We start from the raw sequence: 22483 nt of genomic DNA on the forward strand, positions 1-22483 counted from the left end.
TGAGAATATAAAAGGAGCCCACCTTCTAAAATTCTGTAACCAACCAGATGTTTTGCTGGGAAATCAACAAGCAAAGCATAAAGCCAACAGCACCCCTCTACTGTTTGCTCCAAATTACAGATTTAGTATCCCTTATTTAAAATTCCTTGGACCAGAGATTTTTAAAAATTATTGGGGGGGGGGGGGTGGCACTCATCCCACAATTAGCCAAGTAGAAGGAAACATGGTGTCAGTTGCCCAGACAGCTGGAGCTTTGCAACATTTCTTGAGCTGCAGCAGCTGGATGCATTTGGAGGTATCCCTGTCCTGACACCTGCTTCTTACAGGGATTGTTTAAGTCCAGAAGCCAAATCCAGAAACCTCTCCCTACTCTTTCTCCCATCACATTTCAAACTGTGGTGTAGCTGGATTACTGCAACGCGCTCTACGTGGGGCTGCCTTTGAAGACGGCCCGGAAGCTACAATTAGTACAACAGGCGGCAGCCAGATTGTTAACTGGGGCGGCTTACAGGGAGCATACTACTCCCTTGTTAAGCCAGCTCCACTGGTTGCCAATATGCTACCAAGCCCAATTCAAAGTGCTGGTCTTGGCCTACAAAGCCCTAAACGGTTCTGGTCCAATTTACCTGTCCGAACGTATCTTCCCCTATGAGCCCACAAGAACCTTAAGATCTTCTGGAGAGGCCCTGCTCTCGGTCCCACCCGCCTCACAGGCACGGCGGGTGGGGACGAGAGACAGGGCCTTCTCGGTGGTGGCTCCCCAGCTGTGGAACTCCCTCCCCAGTGACATTCGGCAGGCCCCATCCCTTTTGGGGTTCAGAAAAAAACTGACGACCTGGCTATGTACGCAGGCATTTGAAGAATAAGCATGTGTTGGCTTCGACTCGGTCTGAATTACGGCTCTTGTATAACGTCTGGTGGATGAATGGCATAAGCACTTTGCGTTGTTTTAAACTTTGTATATTGTACTTTATGACTATTTTATGACTATTTTATTATTGTTTTAACTGTTTTAATCATTTTAGTTTATTGTATATCAGTGTAACGGCATCAATTGCCACTTGTAAGCCGCCCTGAGTCCCCTCGGGTGAGAAGGGTGGGGTATAAATAATTGAAATAAATAAATAAATAAAATAGCAGGGTTGTTGTATGTCTTTCGGGCTGTGTGGCCATGTTCCACACAGCCCGAAAGACATACAACAACCCTGTGATCCCGGCCATGAAAGCATTCGACAACACATTGTGGTGTAGCAGACACACTACTTAATAAAACTACAGCAGGTGGCTGCTAGGAATTATGGGAGTTGAAGTCCAAAATGCCGAAGTTTGCCCATGTCTAAACCACAACATCCTCATCCATCCTCTGTTTAAATGCCTCCAGCAAAGCCTGTCAACTCCCGAGCCCTCCTTTCCAATGTCCTACAAATCTATTACAGCAAAGATTGTTGGACTTTAACTCTCATCAATCCTTGCCATAATAGTCAACGGTAAGAAAGCCACTCATTCCAAAATCTGTAGTGAGGGAGCCAAATATTGTCCTGATTCATTTTTTTCAACTCAAACTTCATCTCCTCCAGCATTCATCCTTCTGTTAGTTCAAAGGAGAACACTTCTCTCTCATCCATTCATGAGAATGCTTTTCTAATGCAATTAAATCATAGAAACAAATTTCTACCTGGTATTCTGGTTTGAAAAATCCTTCTTTCACCCACCAAGCATACCAAGCAGCTTCAACATAGCGTGGGCTATAGGAGATGGGCAGAGGCCCCAAAGTGTCTGTGGAGGGAAATGCAATACAAAGACTCCATCATTACAACAAGCATTTGCACATTCCACACACACTTAAACTTATACAGATCTGGGTTTTTTATTGTATGTCTTCAAGAACTTCCCGACTTATGATGACCTTAAGTCAAATCTCTCCTTACCTTTCTTTTCACCTGCTACAGTTGGGATGTCGTACAGAGCCATGTCTTTTGCACCTCTGCCCTTTCCTTGGTTTGGACGCTCATCCTATGAAGAGTAAAAACAAACATGAAAGAAAACCCTTGCCCTGTGTTTGAGAGACCTATGCATTGTTCAAAGCTGATCTCATGACAAATAACTATACAAATCATGTTGACAAGCCACTGTGCATCACAGCTCTGAGGGTATATCTACACTGCAGAATTAATGTAGTTTCGTACTCCTTTAACTACCAGGGCTCAATGTTAAGTAATCATGAGATTTAAAGAGTCACAAAGTCCTTAGCCTTCTCTAAGAGTGCTAGTGTTTTACCAAACAACAACTTCAATGATTCCACAGCACTAAGTTTTAGCAGTTCAAGTGGTGTCAAAGTGCATTAATTTTACAGTGTAGATGCACCCTGAGAAACAGGCAGGATACGAATCAGATGATTACATGCATATTCATTCTCTGACAATTCTAAATCAGATTTTTCCACAATGATAGTTGGGCATCACAACCTGCTTTACTCACCTTTATCCCAGCAGTCAGTCCAGCTTCAATGGCGGCCAGCTTCTCCCGCTGCCGCTTCTGTTTCTCTGCCCTATTTTTCAAATGGGCCATTTTCCCCACTTGCCCATGAGTCTCATGCTTGTTGGCTTGGGAATAATTCCTCCAGTTGGCAGGAGCATCCCAATGTCTCTTGCGAAGCCGGAGAAGCAGACGGCAGAAACACAGATTTCGAGCAGAATTAAGTGATAGTGATGGCATGCTTGGAAGTGGAAGCTTTCAATTGTCACAAAATCTTCCCTTCACTAATAAAAAACCAGAAATTACATATTCAAATAGAGGAAATCCAACAGGTCAAACTCACAAACCATGCAGAAGCTTGAAGATGGGGAAAATAGGGGATGGATTTTATATTAAATGCACCTAGGCCCCTGTTTAGAGGCTGAGACAGTATGTCTTGCTCAATGACCCCCAATGCATTTCTATGGTTGAGCAGGAATTCAAACTGGTATTACTGAGAATAAAGGTGCCTGTACATTGCAGAAATAATGTAGTCTGACAACACTTTAAGTAAAAATTATCATTCATATTAATACTACTATTACACTATGTAACAAAATTTGAAAAATATTCTGTTCCTGGTTTGTAAGTGTTGTTTCCTATTTAATTGTGTGGTACTTACTTTGAAAGTAGTTGTTATACTCCAGAAACTTCGTTTTTGTGGCTGCCACAAACTATGTTGAATTGGTTGAGACTCGATGAGATATTGTAAGTCACCTTAGAAATAGAAATGATGTAAATAAATAAATATTCGTTGGAAAACTATAGTTAGCTTTGAAATTGAATATATGAGTCAACATTGAAATATAATCCAAATTAACAAAACAGACAATCTGGATTTTATATGGCAGCGTAGATGATGCCTCTGTGAGATATTCATTGAAAAACTATAGCAAAATGTGCTGCAAGATGTCCCACAGAAACAAAAATTTTGCAGTTTAATAAATTTTTCCACGTTTTCATGATAGAACCAAATAGGAAATTATATTAATAACCCAGGAACAAAAATCATGTTACATAGTGTTGATTTAGGAGATTTGTTTAGCCATAAACTGGGCTTTTCAGTAGTATTATCGTTCACTGCTTTGAGGGCTCTTACACAGAGCCATATAACTCAGAATATCAAGGCAGAAAATCCCACATTACTCAGATAACCCAGTTCAAAGCAGATACTGTGGGATTTTTTGCCTTGATATTCTTGGGTATAGGGCTGTGTGGAAGGGCCTCAGTTCAAAGCAGATATTGTGGGATTTTCTGCCTTGATATTCTGGGGTTATATGGCTCTGTGGAAGGGCCCTTAGGCCCCTTACATGCAGCTAAATAAAATCCCAAATTATTTACTTTGAACTGGAATATATGGCTGTGTGGACTCAGATAACACCGGTTCAAAACAATTATTATGGGATTTTCTGCCTTGATATTCTGAATTATATGTCTGTGTGCATGGGCTCTTAGTTTTGCTTTGAACTGGGTTATCCGAGTCCACACTGCCATATATTCCAGTTCAAAGCAGAAAATATGGGATTTCATTAAACTGTGTGGAAGGGGCCTGAATCCCCTTTGGAGAGATAAAGCGAGGTATAAATAAGAATCATAATCATCACCACCACCATTCATATCTTTACTATTATTCATTTACACCTTGCTTTCCTCTCAAGGAGTCTCAAAACAGACAATAAGATGCTTAAAACTATACAAAACTATAAACTGCACCAAAGCATTAACATAAATATAAATGCACGTTCCACCATTCTTATTACTATTACTCATTTACACCTTGCCTTCCCCAATAAGTCTAAAGGCAGCCAATAAGATGCTTAAAACAACACAAAACTATAAACTGCACAGAAGCATTAACAGAAATATCAATGCAAGTTTAAGAAAAGCCTTTATAAAGAGGATTAAACCTCACTGACCCCCAGGTCCCTTCCACACAGTTATATAACTCAGAATATTAAGGCAGAAAATCCCACAATGTCTGCTTTGAACTGGGTTATGAATCCACACTGCCATATACGCATATATACAATTTACAATAATATATAATATTATAATATATCGTATACGCATATAATATGGAGCCCCGGTGGCGAAGTGCGTTAAAGCACTGACCTGGAGACCTAAAGGTCCCAGGTTCAATCCCCGGGAGCGGCGGGAGCGGCCGCTTTTAGCTCCAGCTCCTGCCAACCTAGAAGTTCGAAAACATGCCAATGTGAGTAGATCAATAGGTACCGCTCCAGCGGGAAAGGTAACGGCGCTCCATGCCGGCCACATGACCTTGGAGGTGTCTACAGACAATGCCGGCTCTTCGGCTTAGAAATGGAGATGAGCACCAACCCCCAGTCAGACATGACTGGATTTAACGTCAGGGAAAACCCTTTACCTTTACCTATATGCATATAATAGTAATAATATTATTTTGTAATATAATATAATACTAATAATACAATATAATAATATTACAGTAGAGTCTCACTTATCCAACATAAACGCGCCGGCAGAATGTTGGATAAACAAATATGTTGGATAATAAGGAGGCATTAAGGAAAAGCCTATTAAACATCAAATTAGGTTATGATTTTACAAATTAAGCACCAAAACATCATGTTATACAACAAATTTCACAGAAAAAGTAGTTCAATACACAGTAATGCTATGTACTAATTACCGTATTTACGAATTTAGCACCAAAATATCATGATGTATTGAAAACATTGACTACAAAAATGCATTGGATAATCCAGAACGTTGGATAAGCGAGACTCTACTGTAATTATATATTATATATTACATGTAATATTGTTTATAATATTACAATATATTGATACAGTACAATATGGTAATTTATTGCCAGTATTGTGCTATGCTAATAATATAATATTGTATGTTAATTTAATTCGTAAGCCGCTCTGAGTCCCCTTCGGGGTGAGAAGGGCGAAATATAAATGTATTAAATAACTAAATAAATAAATAAATATATTCCAGTTAAAAGCAGACAATGTAGGATTTTATTCAGCTGTGTGGAATGGACCCCAGAGGGAGAGACTGCAAGCAGGAGAACGCAGGCGGGCGACCAAAAGAAGCATCTACACTGTACAATTAACGCAGTTTTGCACTCCTGCCAGGGCTGGAGGCTATGGAATAGCTAGGGTGTTGTAGTTTTACAAGGCCTTCTCTGCCAAAGAGAGCCGATGCCTGACCAATCTACAGCTCTTAGGGTTCTATAGCTGTGAGCCAAGGCAGTCCAAGTAGCGCTAAAACTCCATTCATTCTACAATGGATATATAGATAGAAGAACACAGACCTCCATCAGGCCCCATGTAAGAGACAGTCTAGCTTGTGCCGCTTCTCTGTGGTCTCTTCCGAGTGAGGTGTATGATGGGAAGTGAGGCACGCCAGAGCGGAAGAACTAGGCAGAGAGGAAGAGAAGAAGGATCCTTCCTAATGGTGAGGCTGAAGGCAAAGGATGGGAAAGCTCAAAGAGGCACTAAAGCAGGCCTGGGCCTACTTGGGCCCTCGAGGTGTTTTGGACTTCAACTCCCAGCATGCCTCACGGCCTCGGGCCCTTTCCTTTTCCCCCTCAGCCGCTAAGCGGCTGAGGGGGAAAAGGAAAGGGCCCGAGGCCGTGAGGCATGCTGGGAGTTGAAGTCCAAAACACCTCGAGGGCCCAAGTAGGCCTAATCTTGTTTAAAACGCTTCTAAATATTTTTAACCTTTTGTTGTAACACCAGAGATGTCCTAGCCACAAACCGGACTTTGTAATATGGAGTCGGTGATGAAGCTCCAGAAGGTGCACTTGAAATGCAAGAACCTGCACGAATTCCTGCGAGGCCTCAGCCCCGGGGTCTTGGACCGTCTCTACAATCACCCCGCTACATGCCTGGCTGTCTTCCGGTGAGTGAGAATTCCCCATGTTTCCCATGAGCGAAGTCAAACAACATTCATGGTCTGTAAAGTTATTATAAAGGTGCTTTGAATGCGATTTCCTGCTTTTTGGCAGGGGGTTGGACTGGATGGCCCATGAGGTCTCTTCCAACTCTACTATTCTATGATTCTAAGATAAAGGTTTTCCACTGACATTAAGTCCAGTTGTGTCCGACTCTGAGGGTTGGTGCTCATCTCAATTTCTAAGCCGAAGAGCCAGTGTTGTCCGTAGACACCTCCAAAGTCATGTGGCTGGCATAATAATAATAATATAACTTTATTTATATCCCATCACCATCTCCCCGCAGGGACTCGGGGCAGCTTACAACGAGAATATAACAACAACATAGCATACAATACACACGATCCACTAAAACAATGAGATTTAAAAACAATGCAATACAAGATAAAAACAACATATCATAATAGTTACTTTAAGAACCAGAACATGACTGCATGGAGCACTGTTACCTTCCCATCGGAGCGGTACCTATTGATCTACTCACATTTGCATGATTTCCAACTGCTAGGTTGGCAGAAGCTAGTGCTAACAGCAGGAGCTCACCCTGCTCCCCGGATTTGAACTGCTGACCTTTCAGTCAGCAAGTTTAGCAGCTCAGCGGTTTAATCTGCTGTGCCACTGGGGGCTCCTTAGAATAGAATATAATAGTTTTATTGTAATGTGGAACACCCTCCCCAGAGAGATCAGACAAGTTCCAACTCTTTTAGGCTTTAGAAGAGCCCTAAAACATGGCTATGTGCCCAGGCTTTTAATGAATAAACGATAAAGATGACACAGACTGACCTATGGATAAGGCACAAGGTTTTCGGATAAACGGATCTGAGCATATATATTTTTAAATTTTATATACTGTAATTTTATATTGTATTTAATTGTTTTTAATTGATTTTATGTATTGCTGATTGATTATGTATAGGCATCTAATTGTGCCAGTGTTGTAAGCCGCCCTGAGTCCCTTCGGGTAAAAAGGGGGGGATATAAATATTGGAAATAATAATAAATAAATTGTACTGTTGTACCACAAAATTAAATGCCTTCTCCAGCACACATCACAAAACAACACCCCTGTCTCTCCACACTCTAACCACCACCAAACAAACCCCAATGCCACATCAATGCGGAACCATGGAGTGCAATATATTTACTGCTTTAGGATAAAAGCTATCTCTCAGTATATTTGTCCTTATCTTTGTCTCCCTGTACTGTCTGCCAGATGGCAATAATTTTTTTTTAAAGCTTAGTGAGATAGATCCCAAGAATGCTCTGAGCTTTCTTAAGGCTGCAGGACTTATTAATTTCTTCCAAAGAGGAGAAAAAGAGAACAACCAATGCAATTTACAATTTTGGATCATGTGGTTTTAATGTTTATATTTGGTGTTTTAATTCTATGTCATAATGTCTAAATGTTGCTTATGTCTTATGTTTTAATGGTCTTAACGAATTTAACTCATGTTTATTGTTTAGATGTTATTATTTGGTTTTTACATATATGTTTGGCATTGAATTTTGTCATGATTATGTTGTAAACCACTTTGAGTCCCCCCAGGGGTGAGAAAAGCGTTATATAAATACAGTAAATTAAAAAATAAATTCTCTGTGCAGAAGTGGTGACCCTTTGGAGCACCTTCCTATCTGTCACTGTGCAGTTATCAAACCAGTAAGTTTGATACGTTAGAGTACAGTGGAAGAAAGTCACCAGCAGTTTTTCATTCAGTGTCTGGTTCCTTAGAAGTATCAGGTAGTACAGTCTCTGCTAGGCCCTCTTAACCAACACTGCCGTATGGGTGCCCTGGTCAGATCCTCCTTAACAGTGACACTCAGGAACTTAAATCTGGCCACCCGCTCCACTTGGGGCCCTTCCATACAGCCCTCTATCCCAGAATATCAAAGCAGAAAATCCCACAATATCTTGCTTTGAACTGGGTTATCTGAGTCCACACTCAGATAATGTGGGATTTTCTGCCTTGATATTCTGGGATGTAGGACTGTGTGGAAGGGCCTCTGGTCTCCATTAGCATACTCTGGGCTCTCCCCATTGACTAGCAGTAGTTAACAGAAATGGGAAACTCTATGCCTAACTTCAAATTAAGTGGCCATAGTTTTGAATATGGTTTTTTCTGCTCTAGTCGGCAGCAGCCATGCCAGGAGTAAAATATTACAGGAGTAACTTCATCTATCCCATTTTAAAAGTAGGCGAACTGAGGCTGGATCTATACTGCCATAAGAAATCCAGATTATGTGCTCTTAACTTGATTATATGGCAGTATAGACTCAGATAATCCAGTTCAAAGTAGATAATGTAGATTATCTGAGTTGATAATCTGGAATATATGGCAGTGTAGAAGAGGCCCAAGTATAAACTAATAGAAAAGTTTTTGTTTTTATGTTTTCAGAGAGCTGCCAGGCTTGGCCAAGAACTATGTTATGCGGATGCTGCTTTTGGAACAGCCTCTTCCTCAGGCTGCTGTGGCATCATGGGTAAAAAAGGAATACACTAAGTAAGTTATTCCGGTTTCTAAATTTTCCATCTCACAGTGTGTGACAAAATATTGAAACCGCAGCCAATAACAGTTGATGTTAAGACCTAGATCTGATTACTGCTTTCAACTGAAGTAAACCCAATGGATTTATGGGATTTCAACAAGCAGTTCACCAATCTTGGTAGTGATGATTGTTGAAAACTAGTCTAACAAAAGTATAATTCTGTATATAACAGAAATTCTGGAAGTTTTAAATTTTAAACATTGATACATGTAGAAGGGGAAAGTGGCCAAAATTGTGGAGAAATTATTGGGGTTGTGTCTCTTTTTTGAACTGGTCTTACAGTAAAGATGCTTTTCCTAATATATGAAACTATTGGTCCATTTGTAGTATCTGGAGCAGCAGAAAACCTTCCTCCATCTTCTACATCACTGCTGCTTAAACTGTAGGTCCCAAACCCAAATAGGGGCCCCTTAGCTCAGTCTTGGGGTCACAAAAATTCAGCAACAGTGAAAGGTTTCTGAATGTAATGCATTTACACAAATCTGTTAGCAACAACATGCCGTTTTTACAGTGGATTCTGCAGAAAATGCTTTAGCTGTACCTTACAGAAAGAAAAATTAGCCTGTTTAGCAATCCTTTCAAATGCTGATTTATTATATGTAAATGTTTGATTTTATCCCTGTTTTCCATACTTGTGTACTTGGGATCAAGTAAAAATGTCTTGGGAGCCAAAAGAAGTCCTGAGTTTAAGAAGCCCTGTTCTACATGACATCCCTGCAGATATATACAGCATCCCATCACCAGTGAGATTTGGAAACTTATGCTCCAAAAAGAATAGCTTTTCAAGCCTCCAAAATGTACAATGCATCTGGGAAGTTTTGGTGGTCCAGACAAGACAAACATACATTTATTAGTCTCTAGTATCGTGATCCAGTCCAGATATTTGTCTTGTGAGCCACCTTTTCCTTCTGACTGTGATTTCTTAGTTTGTCACTGGTTCTTTTTCCTCAGGGAACAGGAGGAGAGCTCAGATATCTTGCTGGGTCTTCGGCTGTGGCACAAGCAGTTGCTTCCAGGGGGTCTCCAAGGAATTGTCTTGAACCCTATCTTCAAGGAGAACTTGCGTGTTGCCCTGCTGGGAGGGTAAGTGAGAGCCAAAGGGACAATTGTGATTTCAGGAATCAAGGCAGAGGTTCAAAGTAGAGTTTGCTTAAACTCTAGCTTAGCCATAATATTGTAAAATTGCTATCCAAACATTTGGTTTTATCCAAATTCACACATGTTTTAACCAGTTTTGATCTGTCTTTTTAAAGTTGTTAAATGGTGTGGTAGCCTTTTAAAATCATTTTCATTATTTCAACGTGTTACGTTGATTATATTGTATGCTTCCTTGAGATTTTTAGATGGTTGGGCAACTAAAGTTGACATTGGCTCAGATGTGGTTGCAGCTAGCCTGCATTTCATGTTTTTTATCCTCTCTCTCCAGTGGTAAGGCCTGGTCTGATGACACTAGCCAGTTAGGACCAGACAAGCATGCCCGGGATGTCCCATCTCTAGACAAATATGCTGAAGAAAGGTGGGAGGTGAGCATTTATTGTGTTTGTCTTAATATTTTGGCGATTAAGGCTGTGTATCACTGATTTTTAATCTATGTTGATTTCTAACAACATTTGAAGCATAAATTGAACCAAGATTTGCTATCAGTTCCAGATCTAACATTTTTCAACTGAGTCTCAGTACTGGAGGCCCATGTTTCTTCTTCTATGTGTCTGGTACTTGGTGTAGGATGTATCGGTTATACAGCCTTTCATGTCAAGGGGACACTATGGGGCTTCTTTGGCTCTGTTTTGCAACAGTTTGTAGCTAGCCATGAATCAACCTCTGCGAAAATCTTTCAGTTTGGATACAGCTTTCTGTTTCTTTACACTTTTTCTTAGGTCATCTTGGACTTTATGGTGGGCTCTCCTAGTGCAGCCGTGAGTCAAGATTTGGCTCAGCTGCTCACTGAAGCTGGCCTGATGAAGAGGTAAGAGGGCAAAGAACATAGAACAGTGGTTCTCAATCTGTGGGTCCCCAGATGTTTTGGCCTTCAACTCCCAGAAATCCTAACAGCTGGTAAACTGGCTGGGATTTCTGGGAGTTGTAGACCAAAACACCCAGGGACTCACAGGTTGGGGACCACTGACATAGAAGGATAATCCCAGAGGAGCAAGTGAACTGAGATACTCCTTTTATTCCGGCTTTTTATTTTAATGTGTTTCACAACCATAGCATACCTAATGACTGTTTTTGCAGAAATGTACTTCCTATATTATGTATTTTTAGTGTGTTTAATTTACTTGTTTGCTTTTTATTGCAAAGACCTTTGGTGATAAGGAAAAGGAAAGTGTGGCTGACAGAAGTAGAAGCTGTTTATTTATATTAGAGATTGGTAATTTTTGACTGTACACATGTTTTAGATTAAATACAAACCCTGTAGTTTCCCTCACCTTTGGACTATGCTACCTGGAGCTTCAGGATCATGGGGTCCAAAATATCTGATGAACTGATGAGCCCTCCCTACCCTTTGTTCTGTATTCTTGCAGCAGTTCCTGGAGTAGCTACTGTTTTTATTTTAATATGTTTTTATTGTAAACACAGGTAGAATAATATCAAAATCCATCACCATTTCAATATACATATCGAAAGATACATTCTTAGTAACATTGTCCTTGCTAATTACACCTTTATCTCCCACTTGTGTCTATTGGTTTTTCCCCCCTCCAGGAGTAGATACTGTTTATTTTTTCCTCTCAGGGCAGACTAGTTTCTAGGAGGAGTATTCATATCTGTATATGACAGGGATAAACGAAGTTTGGTCTGTAAGCCCCACAGGGGCCCTAAAGAATAAAAACAATGTTTTCCCCTTTCTTCCCCCCCCCCCCCCCCCCAAAAAAAATCTATGGCGGTATGGACAGCATTCCCACCATGTTTGACCTCCCTGGGTCAAAATAAAAATTTACATTTAAAAAATTGCCTTAAAATGTTCTTAGGGATTTAGGAAGGCACCCAAAATGCATTTGGATGTAGGCTTTTCTGGAAATGAAAGACATAGCCCTCCCAAGTTCTCTTGGAGGGCTAATGCAGCCTCCTAGTCCTCCACAGTTGTCCACCCCTGTTCAATGAGCTCACTTATTGTGCTTCCATATATGCAAGTACAGAACAAGAGTGTGAATAACACAAAAGTAGAAAACCCCATTATAGGGTCGGCATAAGTCAGAAATGACCTATTGTCAGTTATTTTGTCTGTTATTAAGTTTAGCGTTAGGTTGCTGTTATATTTTAACATGATTTTTCCTGATGTAATGTGTTCTGAATTGTTTTCCCTTTTTAGCATTGAATATTTGTCGTCCATGTTGGAAACTTCTCTGAATCCCTTTGGGGAAATAGGGTGGTCTATATATAACATGTTTATTGTTGTTGTTACACAACAAACCACAAAAGATATAACCTCCTGAATTAACAACCAGCTCTCTGCATCCTTTAACTGAGTGCCTTCCTCTACAGTAGTGAGCCTGGCGAACCACCTTGCATTACCTCTTCTGGTTTCCAGTTCCTCTTGCTAGATACCTCATCACAACTCTGGTACTTTATGTTGCAGTACCTCCAGTCAGCTGAGGTAAGGAGATGTAGAAACTGCTATCCAATATTACTTCATTTGTTTGGTCAGTTCCCATTTATTCTGAACTAGCTTTCCTTCTCTGCATCACTCCCTATAGACCCGGGGCATGGACCTGGTGGAGATTCTTTCCTTCCTCTTCCAGCTCAGCTTCTCCACTCTTGGCAAGGTAAGAAAGGAAGACGTATCCTATCCAGTGCCAGTCTATTCAACAGAGCCTATAGATCAGGGGAAAATATAATCTCAAATGTGATGTAGTCGTTAGAGTGGGAAATCCACCCCCACTGAGCGATCAAACTCCCTGACTGCCCTTAGCCCAATCACTTTCTTTGGCTTACTTCATAAGGCTTTTGTAAGGGAAGAAGGAGAGTACTACGTGTGTAAAATGTTGTGTTTAATTGTGATTCAGGAAAACAATTTATTAAATGATTATGCCTGTGCATAAAGCCATGTGCTAATTCACACATCCATTCTTCAGTTGGTAACCGACTACATCATCAATTATGCTATCACAGATACATGGAAGTGGGTTGGATTTTAATATTGTGCTCCAGTACTTTTCAATACTTATTATTTTTTGAAAGATTTTATACTGTCTTTCTTCTTGAATGGGATCCAAGGCAGCAGCTTTCAGTATTGCAGTCGCTCCCCAGCCTGATGTTTCCAGATGTTTTTGGACTGTAACCTTCAAGGATTCTGGCCATTGGTCATCCTTGGCTTGGGTTAATGGAAGCTAGAAGTCTGAAACCTGATTGGCAATAAACTGCAATTAAGTCAAGCTGGATTTAGCTGCCAGTCTCCAAGTATGAAATAATCAAGTAATATTGTCCATTTTCACTTAGGATTATTCCGTGGAAGGAATGAGTGAATCTTTGCTAAACTTTCTCCAACACCTCCGGGAGTTTGGTCTTGTCTTTCAGAGAAAGGTAAGGCACTGAAAGAGAGTAGAGTACTAGATGATTTTATAAATTATACTAGCTTACGTACCCAGGGATGCCCAGGTTAGATATTTGGTGATTTTAATAAATTTGGTATTTATTTGAAAAAGTCATTGTCTTTGGATTTTATAAATGGTCCCATTAAGAAAATGCATAAGGATGTGGGTGGACTACAACTCACATCATGCCAGGTTAACCCCCTCAAACTCCACCAGTACTTAAAGTTGGCCATGTTAGGTATGTGTACTATGTTTTGTCCAGATCTGTCATTGGTGGGGTGTTGAGCCGAGGTGGCGTAATGGGTTAAACCTTTGTGCCAGCTGAGCTGCTGACCTGAAGGTTGGATTGCAGACCTGAAGGTTGCTGGTTCAAATCCATGAGATGTGTGAGCTCCTGTCTGTCAGCTCTAGCTTGTGGGGACATGAAAGAAGCCTCCCAGTAGAATGATAACACATCCGGACATTCCCTGGGGAACATTTCTGTGGACAGCCAATTATCTCATACCAGAAACGACTCACAGTATGTTCTCAAGTAGCTTCTGACATGATAAAAAAAATTGGTGGGGTACAGACTGGTGGGGTACAGACTTGAGGCAGGATGAACTTCAACTCCCACCATGCTGGGTTAGTCCCCCCAAATCCCTCTAGTATGTTTAGTTGCTCATAGGGGTTCTGTGTGCCAAGGTTGGTCCTGATCCGTCATCGGTGGGGGTCACAGTGGTCTCTGGAAGTGGGAGCCAATAGGAAACGTAGATCATAGCCCACATACACACATACAAACATACTTGCATACACTAACTTTAGTATCAGAGATTGGGGAAAGTGTGGGGTTACAATGAACAGAAAGCTGCCAATTGGGGAATTGCTATTGGCAGTGATCAAGGGAGAGAAGGCAATGAGCTAAAGTTATAGTTTTTGGACTGTGTACAACTGAGGATTGTAACCCTAACTGGAGCCCCCAGATGGCGTAGTGGACTAAGTGACTTGAAGGTTGGGTTGCTGACCTGAAAGCTGCCAGGTTCGAATCCCACCTGGGGAGAGTGCGGTTGAGCTCCCTCTATCAGCTCCAGCTCCATGTGGGGACATGAGAGAAGCCTCCCACAAGGATGGTAAAAACATCAAAAAAAAAACATTGGGCGTCCCCTGGGCAATTTCCTTGCAGACGGCCAATTCTCTCACTCCAGAAGCGACTCAAGTTGCTCCTGACACAGAAAAAAAAAAAACTGAGGATTTTAAACTTTCAGGGATCTTTTCCCGTTGCTCATCTTTCTCTCCTTTCAGAGGAAATCCAGGCGTTACTATCCAACCCGCCTAGCAATCAACCTTTCCTCTGGCATTTCGGGTATTACGATAGATACTCGTAACCAGGGCTTTATCATTGTGGAGACAAACTACAGGATCTATGCATACACAGGTCAGAAGTGAAAGGTGTAATGTTGACATGTTTTGCTTCATTCAAAAGGCCCTTCCTCACTGTCGTCCTCTTGTTTTATGATTTTGAGTTATTCTTTCCTGGCATGTTTCTCCCACTTGGCTAAGATTTACAGATCTTGAAATGATAACTGTAGGATTGTCATCTGAAGTCACTTAAACTAAGATGCAAGCCATGGTTTTCAGAGAGCCCCAAGTTTTTCAAGGTCTCTTCCTCCACCAACCCTTTGAGAGGTTATGCTATTTCACTTCACTAAGGCACAGATGAGGACCAGTTCTGTAGGAAACTGAGATAGCTAGTAATCTAGGCTAGGAATTCTTTTCCACTATTTTAATGTGTATAGGTATATAAAATAAAATATATATAAAAATCAATCATTTATTGATAACAAATCAGCATTTGCAAGACTTGCTAAACGTTGGTTTTATGAAGTACAGCTGAAGCATCTTCTGCAGAATCTGCTCTAAACACTGCACAAAATATTCATGTAAAAGTCGAAAACAGCTATTAGTTGACGTTCAGAAAGACCTTTTGACTTGGCCAGCAAAACAGCAGCAGTAGTGGTGTTGAGCATGCAAGCTGACACAGAGCTTATAATGTAGCGGAACAAGCACTTACTTTTTTACTCCTTCCTTCTTGCATCCAAAGATTAAGGAAGAAACTAGATTGCTGTTACTGCTGTCTTCTTGAATGCCTGATGCCCCTTCCACACAGCTGAATAAAATCCCACATTATCTGCTTTGAACTGGAATATATGGCAGTGTGGACTCGGATAACCCAGTTCAAAGCAGATATTGTGGGATTTTATTCATCTGTGTGGAAGCGGCCTCAGGCATTCAAGAAGAAGACAGCAGTAACAGCAATCTAATTTCTTCCTTTATCTTTGGATGCAAGGAAGGCCATAAAAAAGTAAGAGCCCTTCCACACTGCCCTATATCCCAGAATATCAAGGCAGAAAATCCCACAATATCTGCTTTGAACTGGGTTATCTGAGTCCACATTCAGCTGATGTGGGACTTTCTCCCTTTATATTCTGGGATATAGGGCTGTATGGAAGAGCCCTTAGTCTTTAGCACCAGGCTGTTTGGTAATGCTACAGCATAAACCATTTCTTTAGTTCCTGTTTTCCCCTCCCATGAGGATTTATTTGGGAAGCTGCCAGCCCTATATAGAAAAGCCAATTTTCAGTGGTGTTTCTTTCTTTGATTGCAGAAAGGGTGGCAGATAAAACAATAAGAGGGGGGAGTTAGCCACTCATTCTGCCTCCCTACAGATGGAGAAAAAAGGTAGAGAAAAGTTATAAGACAGAAGTGTGAAAGAATGCTCACTACCTGACAAAGGAGGAGGAGGAGGAAAATCAAAGGGATAGGAGTGCTGGTGAAAGAAAATGTAGGATTTATTTACTTATTTAAAAAATGAAGGGTGAGTTGTAAAGACAGTACTCTGATATTGAGTTATGTTCCTCCCACTGGTTTTCAAAATTTTTACTTCTAGAATTCAGCAAAAAAAAAAAAAACCCACCATATAACAATTGGCAGTGTACAAACCTGAGAATAGAGGGATTTCTTCCAGATCAGGGACTGTGTTTTTCAAGAAGCCTTCAACCACCATGCCCTCCTGTTTGGGAAATTAAGCTCTGCTCTTTCTTTTCCTCTCTGTTCTCATTCCCAGATTCTGAGCTGCAGATTGCACTCATTGCCCTCTTCTCTGAGATGTTGTATCGCTTTCCAAACTTAGTGGTGGCTCAAGTAACCCGGGAGAGTGTACAACAGGCGATTGCCAATGGCATCACAGCAGATCAGGTAAGAACCAGAAGACACTTACAAAGTGTTGTTGAGTAAACCATTTTGAAAGAAGTATAGAGAGGTATAGTCTGGTTCTGTCTGCTGATGTCTTAATGTTCTGCTTCTGGGCTTCCAAGCATTTCCCAGACAAAATGTGCAAGCTGTAGGGTCCAATTTGAAACATGTTAGGGGCAAATTCTTGTTGGTTTCTCTCTATCTTTCAGATAATTCACTTCCTGCGTACTAGAGCTCACCCTGTGATGCTGAAACAGGTAAGAAAATTATTGCTGTGGTCAAGTCTTGTGGCTCAGAGGATATAAAAAGGTTGCTACCCTGTTGAACATAGCAAGTGGCTTTTTAAAAGCCTTTCATCAAGTCATTTCCCATAAAAATATTGGGAGAAATTTAGGGTGGATGCTTAAATATTGCTTTTACTTAAACATATGAATCCCAGGTTTTTACCTATTAGACTTCCAACATATAAAAAGTTAAAATGTATACAGAAATTTAAAAACAACTATAAAGAGAGAAGTAAATTATATTAAAATTAAAATAAACAATACCTAGAATTAAAACTATTTAAAACAGATTATTTAGGGGGATTGATAAACTATCAGCAGAATCACTGCACATTGTAATTAATACTACTGTTACTGTTTATTCATTATTAAAATATTAGCAAAGGAAAGAAGATCTAGAACATGCACCAGAGAATTCTGAATAAACAGTGATTAACCAGTTCCAAGGAAACACTCTCTCAGTCAAGTCACAGCTATAGAGGAAAACAACAAGCAAGCCCCCTCTGATCACATTTTACCACCCCTAACAGATTACTATATGTCAGAAACAACTTGAAAGGACACAGCAAGAAAAAACAAAAACTTTGATGGGGTGCTTAAAACTAACAAGTATATTCTTTCTTAAGCATTTTGCCATGTGACTATGATTTTTCTGTTTTTCTTCTCCCGACAGACCCCTGTGCTGCCCCCCACAATCACAGACCAAATCCGGCTATGGGAGCTGGAACGGGACAGATTGCGCTTCTCTGAGGGTGAGTTTCTGGAAAAGAAAGGGTAGATTCATACTTGTATTATGCCATAAGCACTTTGTGGGATGGTTTCTTTACGATAGGTTCATAGCACTTTTGCTATGGATATATCAATACTAAGTGAGGATGGAAATAATATTTGTTGTTGTTTCCTGGATGAAAATTAGTGAGAATGTTTTAGTTTTTGCCTGGTATTTGAATATTCCAGAACATTTGGGGAAACTATTCTGTGCAGAAATACATGTGGAAGTTTTTATATGTAAGATAATTGTAGTTTTCTGCAAATAAAAGAAAGCAAACTGTTTCCAGACAGTTGTGTCTATTTTGTTTTCATTTTTCAAGATTGCTGTTATCTACACAAAGAACAACACATATATAAAATAGAGGCATGGCTGTGTTGAACGAGACTTCTTTGTTCTGGTGCAAGATTTTTGTTGTGTAAGATTGCTGGGCTTTTCATAGGAAGCAGTCTTAAATGAAGAACAGAGATGGATGTCTGGCTTTTTATGCTCAACTCCTTTCCACACAAAAAGACATGTATTTCTGCACACAATAATTTCCTGAAACATTTCAAGATGTGCAAATACCAGGCACAAACTGCACCAAAATATTTAGGTTTTTTGCAAAGGGAAGCAAACTATTGGATTTGTTTTACATATCAGAAATATACGATTGTTTTTCCAACCAAGTGGTGTTATGATCGACCCTTTTTCTTCTTAATGCTTGAATGGATACTCATCCTTTCTTCTTGTCTTATGTAATAATAATAATAGTAATAATAATAATAATAATAATAATAATAATAATAATAATAATGTTCGACAGTGGCATTGAAGAAGGGAAAAATCATTGAAAGTGAGGGCATCAATATGCCCAATGGCCAAACAATAAGGTGTCACCAGCCAGAGGCCTATAAATATCTGGGCATATTACAGCTGGACAACATCAAGCATGAACATGTGAAAACTGTGGTCAGCAAAGAATACACACAAAGGGTCAGAAAAATTCTCAAAAGCAAGCTCAATGGAGGCAACACCATCAAGGCCATAAACACCTGGGCCATACCTGTCATAAGATATACTGCTGGCATTATAAACTGGACACAGATGGAACTGGACAATTTGGACAGAAAAACAAGAAAACTTCTGACCATTCATCATTCACTGCACCCTCGCAGTGATGTTGACCGGCTGTATCTGCCTAGAAGATCAGGGGGCAGAGGACTCTTGCAAGTAAAACAAGCAGTCAAAGAAGAAGAACATGCCCTGGCAGAATATGTAAAACAAAGTGAAGAACCTGCTTTGATTGAAGTCAAAAATCAGAAACTCCTCAAAGCACAGCAGACAAAAACCCAGTACAAGAAAACTGCACTACAAACTAGAGCTGACAGCTGGCACAACAAAACACTGCATGGAAAGTTCCTTGACAAAATTGAAGGAAAAGCTGATAAAGAGAAGACCTGGCTCTGGCTCACGAATGGGACCCTGAACAAGGAGACAGAAGGCCTGATCCTTGCAGCCCAGGAGCAAGCCATCAGAACAAATGCAATCAAGGCCAAGATCGAAAAATCAGCTGATGACCCAAAGTGCAGACTGTGCAAGGAAACCGATGAAACCATTGATCATATCCTCAGCTGCTGTAAGAAAATTGCACAGACAGACTACAAACAGAGGCACAACTATGTGGCCCAAATGATTCATTGGAACCTATGCCTCAAGTATCACCTCCCTGCAGTTAAGAACTGGTGGGATCACAAACCTGCAAAGGTTGTGGAAAATGAACACGCAAAGATACTGTGGGACTTCTGAATCCAGACTGACAAAGTTCTGGAACACAACACACCAGACATCACAGTTGTGGAAAAGAAAAAAGTTTGGATCATTGATGTTGCCATCCCAGGTGACAGTCGCATTGAAGAAAAACAACAGGAAAAACTCAGCCGCTATCAGGACCTCAAGATTGAACTTCAAAGACTCTGGCAGAAACCAGTGCAGGTGGTCCCAGTGGTGATGGGCACACTGGGTGCCGTGCCAAAAGATCTCAGCCGGCATTTGGAAACAATAGACATTGACAAAATTACGATCTGCCAACTGCAAAAGGCCACCTTACTGGGATCTGCACGCATCATCCGAAAATACATCACACAGTCCTAGACACTTGGGAAGTGTTCGACTTGTGATTTTGTGAAACGAAATCCAGCATATCTATCTTGTTTGCTGTGTCATACAACGCCGTTGTGTCAATAATAATAATAATAATAATTAAATTTCTTACTTGCCTCTCCTCGTGGCTCAAGGCAAGTCACAACATAATTTAAACACATAAACACTGTAAAAATATGCTAAATATACAGTTTCTATAAGATACATATTAAAATACATAGCACAGAGATTAAACACTTAAACAGGCTGAGTAGACCTACCAGAAGAAGTAAGTCTTTAGGTGGTTTTTAAATTTTGTACCTTTGTTTTGTTTGTCCCTTCTATGTGCTACTGTCCATTAGTTTTTTTCTTTAATTTCTCTGATCTTCTCCTACATTTTAAAAAAATATTGCTTACCTTTCCCCAGTGCATGTATGTATGTATATATGTGTATCCTTTACTTAATTTTCCTGGACATCCCCGTTTTCTTCTTTATTGCTTCTCTTTTCTCTTGCTGTAATTATGTTCTTTGCTTTGTGTTCCCCCATCCTCCATTCTCAGTCCTCTCCATGTTGTCTTGAGCCTTACCTTTCCCCTTCTCATGCCCATCTCTGTTTTATCTGCTGCTTCTTCCTAATTCAGTTCCTCTTGAACTTCTCCCATTGACCATCTTCTCAAATGTATATTTGCTCTCCTTTCCTCAGGTGTTCTCTACAACCAGTTCCTCTCCCAGGTGGACTTTGAGCTGCTGCGGGACCATGCCAGGGAACTCGGGGTGCTCATTTTTGAGAACCCTTCCAAGCGTCTGATGGTGGTGACTCCTGCCGGACACTCAGATGTCAAACGCTTCTGGAAGCGACAGAAACACAGTTCCTGAGGGCAGTGGCTCTCTTCAGGACCTTATGCTTAATGCTGGAAACTTGGAACAGTGAAGATGTTTTGCCCTGTAGCACTGGATGGGTCACAAGAACAAGGAGAGAAAGGAGATGTCTTAACAGGAGCTGCCTATCTAGTCAAAGGAAAGTTAAGAATCAAGTGAAAACCTACCAGTAGTTTACAGCTCCAAGCAAGAACATAGTTATGTTCTTTTTCATCTTCCATGAATTTTCTATGAAAGGAACTACAAAATAAGCAAGAGCTTATGTGCTCAAACTGTTTCAGGAAACTTGAAGTGAGTAAATGGCCCAAATTGATTCCTCCTCGAGATGTACTTACTTGGGACCAGTGAATAGCTCAAAAAGAAATGCTGAGATTGTTACAAAAACTCGCCCACTTGTGTGGATAGGAGTCTGTTGGCTCTTTTGTGTAGAAGAGGCATTCAAGAATAATACTGTTTAAAACAGAGACTTTGACACCCTGGACTTTTCTTCTCCAAATATTCATAGTAAAGGGGAGGGGAACTGTGTTGGGGAAGAGTTGTTTAGATCTTTTTTCTTTTTCTTTTTTGGACAATTGTTTCCGCAAGTCCTCAGCATAGCCAAATGGATACTGAGATTCTGGTAGTTGTAGTCCAAACAATAACTTTTCCACAAACAAGATGTGGGACTCAGGGGACAAACAAGGGGACTCAGGACTGCTTACAATAAAAAACACAGTGGCAAACATTCAGTGCCAAAAACCAAAAACAACAATAAACAAATCAAAAACTAGGTTGTTGTATGTTTTCCGGGCTGTATGGCCATATTCCAGATGTATTATCTCCTGACGTTTCGCCCACATCTATGGCAGGTATCTTCGGAGGTTGTGAGGATGCCTGTCATAGATGTGGGTGAAATATCAGGAGAAAATACTTCTGGAACATGGCCATTCAGCCCAGAAAACGTACTACAACCCTGTGATCCTGGCCATGAAAACCTTCAATAACAAATCAAAAACAAACTCAATAATATTAATATAACAGCATAAATAAACATAGCATAATACAACCCACACTTTACAACATAGTACTGTAATTTCTTAAATTCTTTAAAAGTTCGACTGTGATGGTATAAGCTAATCGACAAAGGTAGGTATTCACTAGAGGCCAGTGAAGGACATTGCAGAACTTGAAGGGCAAATGAACTGGTGTCTGAAATGGCTAAGAAAGGATTCGTGAGATCTTTGTCCTTCCTGCCTGCCTCCAAATGGAAATGGGAAAACTTGAAGATGTATACATTCCTCCTCTCACTAACCCAAAAAAATGCCCTCCCCCCTCCACGATAGGATTGCCATACATCAGAATTGACTTGAAGGCTCATAACTACAGCTCACGCCCTCAAATACTTTTATTAAGTGCATAGGGAGAAGCTAGCACAAACAAATTCTACAGAAGTAGCTCTTGCCAAGTAACAAAACCTGGCTGTGCATATTGTAGACCTTTCCACCTGTTGTTATGGTTAAATGCTATGGTTTGCCTCAAAACCACAATTGCTAGCTGGGGAATACTACTGACTCTGGTTAAGAACATGAAGTGTTGGGGAAATGAGCAATTACTAAGCCCTTTTTATGTGGCTGAGCAGTTTGTTTTCTAAATTTGGAACGGGAATGTGTGGCTTGCCAG

At 40.5% G+C, this 22483-nt stretch overlaps 2 protein-coding genes across 2 annotated transcripts in view; one reads left to right on the plus strand and one right to left on the minus strand.

The window, feature by feature from the left end:
- The window catches only part of vars2 (valyl-tRNA synthetase 2, mitochondrial), a 32932-nt gene extending 26977 nt beyond the window's left edge, over positions 1–5955 (minus strand). Inside the window, exons 1-5 of the mRNA XM_062969591.1 lie at positions 5819–5955; positions 3137–3231; positions 2479–2759; positions 1929–2013; positions 1676–1776 (exon numbers count right to left, since the gene is read on the minus strand). Coding sequence (XP_062825661.1) covers positions 1676–1776; positions 1929–2013; positions 2479–2715 — 423 coding nt within the window. The 5' untranslated portion in view covers positions 2716–2759; positions 3137–3231; positions 5819–5955. The remainder of the gene's footprint in view (positions 1–1675; positions 1777–1928; positions 2014–2478; positions 2760–3136; positions 3232–5818) is intronic.
- On the plus strand, positions 5836–21883 carry gtf2h4 (general transcription factor IIH subunit 4). The gene is made up of 14 exons (XM_003217920.4): positions 5836–5961; positions 6246–6408; positions 8854–8958; positions 9956–10087; positions 10431–10527; positions 10882–10970; positions 12491–12602; positions 12703–12771; positions 13445–13528; positions 14821–14953; positions 16643–16773; positions 16980–17027; positions 17728–17806; positions 20649–21883. The coding sequence occupies exons 2-14, from the start codon at positions 6278–6280 to the stop codon at positions 20819–20821; spliced, it is 1383 nt and encodes a 460-aa protein (XP_003217968.1). The 5' UTR covers positions 5836–5961; positions 6246–6277; the 3' UTR covers positions 20822–21883.
- The last annotated feature ends 600 nt before the right edge of the window (positions 21884–22483 follow it).

The sequence above is a fragment of the Anolis carolinensis genome, chromosome 2, assembly GCF_035594765.1.
Source record: "Anolis carolinensis isolate JA03-04 chromosome 2, rAnoCar3.1.pri, whole genome shotgun sequence".
Classification (NCBI taxonomy): domain Eukaryota; kingdom Metazoa; phylum Chordata; class Lepidosauria; order Squamata; family Dactyloidae; genus Anolis; species Anolis carolinensis.

Excerpts from the sequence above, each read along its gene's own strand:
- gtf2h4 (XM_003217920.4), top strand. The coding sequence starts at position 6,278 with ATGGAGTCGGTGATGAAGCTCCAGAAGGTGCACTTGAAATGCAAGAAC. Across the intron at positions 8,959-9,955 it reads GTAAAAAAGGAATACACTAA|GGAACAGGAGGAGAGCTCAG; the intron begins GTAAGTTATTCC and ends CTTTTTCCTCAG. Across the intron at positions 17,807-20,648 it reads CAGATTGCGCTTCTCTGAGG|GTGTTCTCTACAACCAGTTC; the intron begins GTGAGTTTCTGG and ends TCCTTTCCTCAG.